The following is a 10,204-nucleotide window of genomic DNA, read 5'->3' as shown; positions in this document are numbered from 1 at the left end:
CGGGAGGAGCGGCCGGGCCGGGCTGAGTCAGCCCCGATGCGGCTGCCGGGGAGCGGCCCCGGGGGGGTTCCTGAGGCCTCGGGGTGCAGGATCCAACCCGGGCTGAACCAGAACCGGAACCAGAGACAGAACCAGAAACAGAAACAGAATCAGAGCCAGAACCAGAATCAGAATCAGAATCAGAACCAGCCTGGGAACGGCCCCAGGGGAGTTCTCGAGGCCCCGGGGGTGCAGCATCAACTCTGGGCCGAACCAGAAGCAGAGCCAGAACCAGAGGCAGAACCAGAGCTAGAAACAGCCAGAACCAGAGCCAGGGCAGAGACAGGACCAGAACCAGAACCAGAACCAGAACCAGAACCAGAACCAGAACCAGAACCAGAACCAGAACCAGTCAGAATTAAAACCAGAGCCAGAATCAGAGCCAGAACCAGCCTGGGAGCGGCCTGTGGGGAGGAGATTCCTGAGGCCTTGGGGATGCAGAATCCACACCGGGCTGAACCAGAACCAGAATCAGAGCCAGAACCAGAATTAGAACCAACTCCAGGGCCAAAATCAGAACCAGAACCAAAACCAGCCTGGCATCACCCCCAGCTTCCCCCAGCCTGGGCAGAACCAGAATCACAACCTGAACCAGAACCAGAACCAGAGCCAGAACTAAAACCAGAACCAACCCGGCATCACCCCCACCTTCCCTCACCCCAGCCATAGATACCCCCGGGGAGGGCAAAACCCCTTAATTTAAATCGAGATTTATTGAAATGACATCGGGATCACATCGGGAGGGCCCCGGGGCTGTGGCCGGCCCTGCCCTCACTTCCTGCGGGGCATCTTGTCGGGCAGGTCCTGGAAGAATTCGTTGCACATCATGGCCATGCAGGCCAGGAAGGTCACGTACTCCTGGAAATCCACCTCGTTGTCGCTGTTGCAGTCCAGGTTGCTCATCAGCTTCTGTAAATTCGCCTCGCTGGTTTGCTTCTACCCGGGGGAGGAAAAGGAAGGGTTAAAACCGGGTTTTGGAAGGATAAACCGGGCTTTGGAGGGGTTAAAACCGAGTTTTTGAGGGGTTAAAACCGAGGTTTGGAGGAAATAGTAAGATATAAAGGGTAAAATAGAGGTAAAAAAAATCTAAATAATAAAAAATAGATGTAAAAATGGAAGTAATAAAAAATAGAGGTAAAAATATAAGTAATAAAAAATAGAGGTAAAAATATAGATAATAAAAATAGATGTAAAAATCTAAGTAATAAAAATAAATGTAAAAATATAAGTAATAAGAAATAGATGTAAAAGTAGAAGTAATAAAAACAAATGTAAAAATATAAGTAATAAGAAATAGATGTAAAAGTAGAAGTAATAAAAAATAGAGGTAAAAATATAAATAATAAAAAAATAGAAGTAAAAATTAAATATAAAAAAAGGTAAAAAATATACAAAGTATAGAAAAAATAAAATTAAAAATAGAAGTAAAAATCTAAATAATAAAAAACAGAGGTAAAAATATAAGCAATAAAATATAGAGGCAAAAATAGAAATGATAAAAAATACATGTAAAAACATGAATAAGAAACAGAGGTAAAAATATAAGCAATAAAATAGAGAGGTAAAAATATAAATAATAAAAAATAGAGGTAAAAATAGAAATAATAAAAAATAGATGTAAAAATATATAATATATTTTTGGAGGGGTAAAAACCGGGTTTTGGAGGGGTAAAAGCGGGTTTGGAGGTTAAACCGGTTTTGGAGGGGTTAAAACAGCTTGAGGGGTTAAACGGTTTTGGAGGGGTTAAAACCGGTTTTGGAGGGGTAAAACCAGGTTTTGGAGGGTAAAACCGGTTTTGGAGGGGTTAAAACCGGGTTTTGGAGGGGTAAAAACCGGGTTTTGGAGGGGTTAAAACCGGGTTTTGGAGGGGTTAAAACCAGGTTTTGGAGGGGTTAAAACCGGGTTTTGGAGGGGTTAAAACCGGGTTTTGGAGGGGTTAAAACCGGGTTTTGGAGGGGTTAAAACCGGGTTTTGGAGGGGTTAAACCCGGGTTTTGGAGGGGTAAAAACCGGGTTTTGGGGGTGTTAAAACCGGGTTTTGGAGGGGTAAAAACCGGATTTTGGAGGGGTAAAAGGGGAACCGTTTTGGGGGTTAACCGGTTGGAGGGGTTAAACCGGGTTTTGGAGGGGTTAAAACCGGTTTTGGAGGGGTAAAAACCGGTTTTGGAGGGGTCGGGTTTGAGGGAAAAACCGGTTTTGGAGGGGTTAAAACCGGTTTTGGAGGGTAAACGATTGGGAGTGAAACCCCGGCACTCACGCTGAAGCTGGGCAGCTCCTTGGTGAGCAGCTCCTTGAGCTCGGCTTTGTTGAGCTTGTACTTGTCGCCCTCGTTGCCCGAGTACTTGTGGAAGGTGGCGACCACCACGGCCAGCGCCTGCTCCAGGGGACACGCCATGGGGACAGCGACAAACCTGGGGACAAGGGGGCACAGGAGTTGGGCACCCCCAGGGACCCCCCGTGCCAGGCCCGGGTCTGTCCCGGGATGTTCCGTTCTCTCCCCGGTTCCAGTCGGGCTGAACAACCCCAAAATGGGAGGAAAAATAGGAAAAGAAGGGGCTCGGGATTTTTTTCAGCCCTGTCCAGGTGAAATCCACATTTCCAGCTGGGCACCTGCAGCAGGACTATCCAACATCTGGAGAACATCTGGGGAGGGGACAGAGGAGTTGGGCACCCCCAGAACCAGAACCAGAACCAGAACCAGGGACCAATCTCCCGTGCCAGGCCTGGGATGTTCTGTTCCGTCCCTGGCTCCAATTGGGCTGAACAACCCCAAAATGGGGGGAAAAAACCCCAAAAAGGGAAGGGAAGGGAAGGGAAGGGAAGGGAAGGGAAGGGAAGGGAAGGGAAGGGAAGGGAAGGGAAGGGAAGGGAAGGGAAGGGAAGGGAAGGGAAGGGAAGGGAAGGGAAGGGAAGGGAAGGGAAGGGAAGGGAAGGGAAGGGAAGGGAAGGGAAGGGAAGGGAAGGGAAGGGAAAGGGAAGGGAAGGGAAGGGAAGGGAAGGGAAGGGAAGGGAAGGGAAGGGAAGGGAAGGGAAGGGAAGGGAAGGGAAGGGAAGGGAAGGGAAGGGAAGGGAAGGGAAGGGAAGGGAAGGAAGGAAGGGAAGGGAAGGAGGGAAGGGAAGGGAAGGGAAGGGAAGGGAAGGGAAGGGAAGGGAAGGGAAGGGAAGGGGCTCGGGAGTTTTTCCAAAGGGAAGGGAAGGAGTTCGGGAGTTTTTCCATCCCTCTCCAGTTGAAATCCACATTTCCAGCTAGGCACCTGCAGCAGGACCCCCCCCCAGCCGCGCCCGACAACATCTGGAGAACATCTGGAGGGGGAAAAGCGACTCACCGAGTGTTCAAGGAGGAACAGGAGAGATCGGGCAGGGCGGAAGGGGAGCCGGGCTCAGGCCCGGGCATTTATAGCATTTATAGCCCCGCCTGAGCCACTCCCGAGCCCGCCCGGAGCCGGCTGGAAAAGGAGAAAAGGAGGAGAAAGGAAACCCCGAGAGCTCCAAGATTGCCAAGGGCGGTGGTTTGGCTTAGGAGGAGCAAAAATGGGTGAATTGGGTGAATTTGCCACCCTGAGCGTCGGAGCAGCCGCGGTTTCTGCCACGGTTTTGTCACCAAAATCCTCCCCAAAGCCCCCAAATCCTCCCCAAAGCCCCCAGGTGCTCCCCAAAGCCCCCAAATCCTCCCCAAGACCCCAAATCCATCTCGGGAGGTCTGGGGGACCCTCGGGGGCTTTGGGGGACACTCGGGGGCTTTGCCAGGGCCGGGAGAGCCCCGCGGGGTTCGGGGTGTGCGGGGTGGGCACCGCATCCCCCCCTGGCGCCCCCCGGTGCCACCCCGAGGTCCGGCCGGGCCCCAGCTCGGTTCGGTTCGGTCTCGGGGTTGGTGCCGAGCCGGGGTTTGTGCCGAGGGGTTTTTTTTGCCCTTTTCCAGCCTCTTGGCAGCGATTTTGTGTTTCCGTTGTGTAACGGAGCCGCTCCCGTGGCCCGGGCACGTGTGGGGAGCTGGGGGGGGCACCGGGAACGGGCTCTGCACAACATCGAGCCCTGGAAAAGCCCCCGAGGGTCCCCCAAAGCCCCCGAGGGTCCCCCCCAAACCCTGGCAAAACCCCCGAGTGCCCCCCAAATCCTAGAAAAGCCCCCGAGTGTTCCCAATCCCTGACAAAGCCCCCGAGGGTCTCCCCAGCCCAGGCAAAGCCCCCTGAGTGTCCCCCAACCCTTCCCAGATGGATTTGAGGATTTGGGGAGGATTTGGGGAGGACCCGGGGAATTTGGGGAGGATTTGGGGGTCTTGAGGAGGACCTGGAGAATTTGGGGACAACCTGGGGGGGCTTTGGGGAGGATTTGGAGGGTTTTGGGAGGGTCTGGGGGGTTTGGGGGAGGATTTGGGGGATTTGGGGACAATCTGGGAGCTTTGGGGACAATCTAGGGGATTTGAGGAGGATTTGGAGGCTTTGAGGAGGACCTGGGGGGGTTTGAGGAGGATTTGGGGACAACCTGGGAGATTTGGGAGGATTTGGGGGCTTTGCGGAGGATTTGGGGTCTTTGGGGACAACTTGGGGGCTTTGGGGAGGATTTGGGGACTTGGGGAGGACCTGGGGGCTTGGGGAGGATTTGGGGGCTTTGGGGACAACCTGGGGGATTTGGGGACAACCTGGGAGCTTGGTGTGCCCCCCAACCCTGGTGGCACCAATCCTGAACCCTCCCCGAGCCGGCCAGAAGGTTCCAAGGGACATCCAAGACGTTGTTTTTGCTCAAATTTGTCCCAAAATAAACCCTCAGAGGGCTGAGCCACGCCGTGGAAAATCCCACAGAGCTGCAGGAGGGTGTGAGTCAGGCTGGGCACGGTGGGGGTGGACACTGAGCGTGGCCAGGACGGGGGGAAAAATGAACAGAACCCCAAAACTCAGTCAGGATTGAGGAAAAAAATGAACAGAACCCCAAAACTCAGTCAGGATTGAGGAAAAAATGAGCAGAACCCCAACATTGAACCAGGATTGGGGGGAAAAGTGAACAGAACCCCAAAACTCAGCTGGGATTGGGGAGAACCTGAACAGAGCCCCAAATGAACCAGGATTGAGGAAAAAATGAGCAGAACCCCAAAATTGAACCAGGATTGGGGGGAAAAGTGAACAGAACCCCAAAACTCAGTCAGGATTGAGGAAAAAATGAGCAGAACCCCAAAATTGAACCAGGATTGGGGGGAAAAGTGAACAGAACCCCAAAACTCAGCTGGGATTGGGGAGAACCTGAACAGAGCCCCAAAATTGAACCAGGATTGGGGGAAAAATGAACAGAGCCCCAAAATTGAACCAGGATTGGAGGAGAGCCTGAACAGAACCCCAGAACTGAGCTGGGATTGGGGAAAAAATGAAGAAAACACCAAAATTGAGATGGGTTTAGGGGAAAACCTGAAGAGAACCCCAGAACTGGGAGAAAATCTGAACAGAACACCAAAACTGAGATGGGATTGGGGAGAACCTGAACAGAACCCCCAGAACTGAGCTGGGATTGGAGGGAAAATTAACAGAACACCAAAACTCAGTCAGGTTTTGGGAGAACCTGAACAGAACCCCAAAACTGGTAGAAAATCTGAACAGAACCCCAGAACTGATCTGGGATTGGGGTAAAAATGAACAGAACCCCAAAACTGAGATGGGATTGGGGAGAACCTGAACAGAACCCCAGAACTGAGCCAGAATTGGGGAAAAAAAGAACAGAACCCTAAAACTGAACCGGGATTGGGGGAAAAAATGAGCAGAACCCCAAAACTCAGCTGGGATTTGGGAAAACCTGAAGAGAACCCCAGAACTGAACTGGGATTGGGGGGAAAATGAACAGAACCCCAGAACAGAGCCAAGACTGGGGAGAGCCTGAACAGAACCCCCAGAATTGAGCCAGAACTGGGGAGAACCTGAGCAGAACCCCAGAACTGGGAGAAAATCTGAACCAAACCCCAAAACTGAGCAGGACTGGGGGAGAACCTGAAGAAAACCCCAAAACTGAGCAGGACTGGGGGAGAGCCTGAAGAGAACCCCAAAACTGAGCAGGATTGGGGTGAGGCCTGAACAGAACTCCAAAACTCAGCCAGGATCAGGGAAAATCTTTTATTGAAAGCCACTCAGGGCTGGGATGGGCACAGGGAGGGGTCACTCGGGGTCATCCCGGGGGTCACTCCGGGGTCATCCCAGGGGTCACTCTGGGGTCATCCCGGGGTCACTCTGGGGTCATCCCGGGGGTCACTCTGGGGTCATCCCGGGGTCACTTCCTGCGGTGCTTGCTGGGGTCGTCCTTGAAGAACTCGTTGAAGCCCATGGTGATGCAGGCCAGGAAGCAAACGTACTCCTTGAAATCCACCTCGCTGTCCTTGTTGTGGTCCAGGTCGTTCATCAGCCGCTTGAACTCGGCCTCGTCCATTTGTTTCTGTCCGGAGAGAGGGTTTGGGGCAGGGTTGGAGGGATGGGGCCGCCCCTTCCCCACCCTTCTCCCCTCCTCTGCCTCAGGGAGGGGTTTTGGGCTTGGTGGATGAGATGGGCAGGGCCCAAATTGCCAAAATGCCTCCCGGGTGTGGAAAAATTTGGCCAAAAAAAAAAAAAAAAAAAAATTTGAAGTGTCTCCTGGATGTGGAAAAATTTGGCAAAAATATAATAATAAAATGAAATGAAATGAAATGAAATGAAATAAAATAAAATAAAATAAAATAAAATAAAATAAAATAAAATAAAATAAAATAAAATAAAAATAAAATAAAATAATAATAAAATAAAATAAAATATTAAATTAAAGGGCCTCCCAGGTGTGGAAAATTTTGGCTAAAATAAAATAAAATAAAATATTAATATTAAATTAAATTAAATTAAATTAAATTATATTAAAGGGTCTCCCAGGTGTGGAAAATTTTGGCTAAAATAAAATAAAATAATAATATTAAATAAAATTAAAGGGCCTCCCAGGTGTGGAAAAATTTGGCAAAAAAAAAAAACTAAAAAAAAAAATTTTGCCTCCCAGTTGAAACCACAAGCTGAGAAAGGGAAGTGAGGGTCAAAAAAAGAAATGATGAAAAAAAAAGGGAAATGGGAGCGTGATTTCCTTTGCCAAACAAAATATTTCTGTGGGTTTAAAAAGAGCCGAATTTCCTTTGGGGCTGAGCCTCTCCAGACCTCGTTCCTCCTGTTCTCCAGGGATTTCAGAATTTCAGAGACCCAGGAGAAAAGATCTGGGAGAAAAGACCTCAGAGAAAAGACCCAGAGAAAGACCCAGGAGAAAAAGACCTGGGAGGAAAGACCCAGAAGAAAGACACAGAGAAAGACATGGGAGAAAAAAGACCCGGGAGAAAAGACCCAGGACAAAGACCTGGGAGAAGGACCTTGGAGAAAAGACCCAGGAGAAAAGACCCAGAGAAAGACCCGGGACAAAGACTCAGGAGAAAAAACCCAGGAGAAAAAAGACCCAGGAGAAAGAAAGACCTGTGAGAGAAAAAACCTGGGAGGAAAGACCCAGAGAAAGACCTGGGAGAAAGACACAGGAGAAAAGACCCAGGACAAAGATCGGGGAGAAAAGACACGGGAGAAAAGACCCAGAGAGAAAGACCTGGAGAAAAAAAGACTCGGGAGGAAAGACCTGGAAGAAGGACCTGGGAAAAAGACTCAGGAGAGAAAAGATTCAGGACAAAGACCCAGAGAAAGAAAGACCTGGGAGAGAAAAGACCCAGGACAAAGACCTGGGAGAAAAAGACCCAGGAGAGAAAAGATCCAGGACAAAGACCTGGGACAAAGACCCAGAGAACGACCCAGAGAAAGACCCAGGACAAAGACCCAGAGAAAGAAATACCCGGGAGGAAATATCCAGGACAAAGACCCAGGACAAAGACCCGGGACAAAGATCTGGGACAAAGACCCAGAGAAAGATCCAGGAGGAAATACCCAGGACAAAGACCCAAGACAAAGACCCGGGACAAGGACCCAGAGAAAGACCCAGGACAAAACCCAAGAGAAAAGACCCAGGACAAGGATCCAGAACAAAGACCCAGGACAAAGACCTAGGACAAAGATCCAGGACAAAGACCCAAAAGACAAGACCCAGGACAAAGACCCAGGACAAAGACCCAGAGAAAGATCCAGGAGAAAAGACCCAAGAGAAAAGACCCAGGACAAAGATCCAGGACAAAGACCCAAAGAAAGACCCAGGGCTGGTCCCTCCTGCCCCTCCACCCCCGAGGGACCCCCGGGATGTCCCCAAGGTCACTCACGCTCCCGAACACCGGCAGCTCCTTGTTGAGCAGCTCCTTGAGCTCGGCCTTGCTCAGCTTGTACTTGTCACCCTCCTTGCCCGAGTACTTGTGGAAGGTGGTGACCATGAGGGCCATGGCCTGCTCCAGGGGACACGCCATGGGGACACCTGGGGACACAGATCGGGGGGTACCATCAACATTTGGGCGGATTTTGGGGTGTTGGAAGGGGAAAAGGGAGCGGGGACTCACCGGCTGAGCGTGGATCGGTTCCTCAAGGGTTGGGATGGGGCAGCGGGGCACGGAGGGCATTTATAGCCCAGGAGGGTGGCACAGGGTGGGACAGGGTGGGACAGGGTGGGTGGCACTGCCCCCAGGGCAGCCCCCACATGCCCGGCTGATCCTCACACCGGGTTTCGCCCGCGCCTCATTTTTGTGTAACGAGCTGTGTGATCCTGTTAATGAGCTATGTGATCCTGATAACGAGCTATGTGATCCTGTTAATGAGCTCTGTGATCCCATTAGCGAGGGAACTGTGAGATCCCATCAATGTGTGAGCTGTGAGATCCTATTAATGAGCTGTGTGATCCCATTAATGAGCTGTGAGATCCCATTAATGAGTGGGCTGTGTGACCCCATTAATGAGTGAGCAGTGAGATCCCATTAATGAGCTGTGTGATCCTATTAATGAGCTGTGAGATCCCGTTAATTAGTAAGCTCTGTGATCCCATTAATGAGCCTTGTAATCCCATTAATGAGTGAGCAGTGAGATCCCATTAATGAGCTGTGTGATCCTATTAATGAGCTGTGAGATCCTGTTAATGAGCTATGTGATCCTGATAACGAGCTATGTGATCCTGTTAATGAGCTCTGTGATCCCATGAACGAGGGAACTGTGAGATCCCATTAATGAGTGGGCTGTGAGATCCTATTAATGAGCTGTGTGATCCCATTAATGAGCTGTGTGATCCTATTAATGAGCTGTGAGATCCCGTTAATTAGTAAGCTCTGTGATCCCATTAATGAGCCTTGTAATCCCATTAATGAGTGAGCAGTGAGATTCCATTAATGAGCTGTATGATCCTATTAATGAGCTGTGAGATCCCGTTAATGAATGAGCTCTATGATCCCATTAACGATCTGTGCAATCCCATTAATTAGTAAGCTCTGTGATCCCATTAATGAGTTCTGGGATCCTATAAATGAGCTCTGTGATCCTATTAATGAGTTCTGTGATCCCATTAACGAGCTCTGTAACCCCATTAACGAGCTGCCCCTTTTCCCTGGCACATTTGGGGACCAGAACACCCCAAATTCTCTGCGATCCCACACGGGGCATCCCCTTTGGGGGACAAACGAGACCTTCCCAGTCCCCCCTTCTCCTCCAGGGCTGGGAAAGGGACACAAATTGGGGAATTGGTCCCCTAATTATTTCATTACATAATGTACACTATTATTTAACATACGAATATATATATTTATATAAATATAAATATTTAATGATGATTAAATGATTGAAATAAAATAAAGTAGAACAAAATAAAATTGAAGGGCCTCCCGGGCGTGGAAAAAAAAAATTGGCAAAAAATAAAATAAAATAAATAAAAAATAAAATAAAATAAAATAAAATAAAATAAAATAAAATAAAATAAAATAAAATAAAATAAAATAAAATAAAATAAAATAAAATAAAATAAAATAAAATAAAATAAAATAAAATAAAAAAATTGGAGGGGAGTGGCCGAGCCCTGATCTCGGGGGTCCCGGGGGAGCCGCGCCCGGCCCGGCCCCGTTCAGCCCCGTTCAGCCCGGTTGAGCCCGGCTCGCCCCGCACCCCCGGGTGAGTCACGGCCCGGCTTGGCCGGGCTCGGCTCGCCCCGGGTGAGTCACGGCCCGGCCGCGCCCGCGGGGATTCCTCGGCCCTGACTCAGCCCGGCCCCGCCCGTTCCCACG

General features: G+C 49.9%; 2 protein-coding genes across 2 annotated transcripts; both read right to left on the bottom strand.

Annotated features, from left to right (window-relative positions):
* Positions 1-733: 733 nt before the first annotated feature.
* Positions 734-3,488, bottom strand: LOC135457740 (protein S100-A4-like). The gene is made up of 3 exons (XM_064732470.1): positions 3,366-3,488; positions 2,297-2,450; positions 734-975 (listed from the first exon to the last, which is right to left on the bottom strand). Exons 1-3 carry the CDS (start codon positions 3,431-3,433, stop codon positions 811-813), a joined length of 387 nt encoding a protein of 128 aa, XP_064588540.1. The 5' UTR covers positions 3,434-3,488; the 3' UTR covers positions 734-810.
* Positions 3,489-6,285: 2,797 nt separating this feature from the next.
* LOC135457741 (protein S100-A4-like) lies at positions 6,286-8,413 on the bottom strand. Its single transcript, XM_064732471.1, has 2 exons — positions 8,273-8,413; positions 6,286-6,447 (listed from the first exon to the last, which is right to left on the bottom strand). The coding sequence occupies exons 1-2, from the start codon at positions 8,411-8,413 to the stop codon at positions 6,286-6,288; spliced, it is 303 nt and encodes a 100-aa protein (XP_064588541.1).
* Between the last annotated feature and the right edge of the window lie 1,791 nt (positions 8,414-10,204).

The sequence above is a fragment of the Zonotrichia leucophrys genome, chromosome 25, assembly GCF_028769735.1.
Source record: "Zonotrichia leucophrys gambelii isolate GWCS_2022_RI chromosome 25, RI_Zleu_2.0, whole genome shotgun sequence".
In the NCBI taxonomy this organism is placed as follows: Eukaryota; Metazoa; Chordata; class Aves; order Passeriformes; family Passerellidae; genus Zonotrichia; species Zonotrichia leucophrys.
The sequence above is the reverse complement of the archived record's forward strand: the minus strand, read 5'-3'. Positions and strand labels throughout refer to the sequence as shown.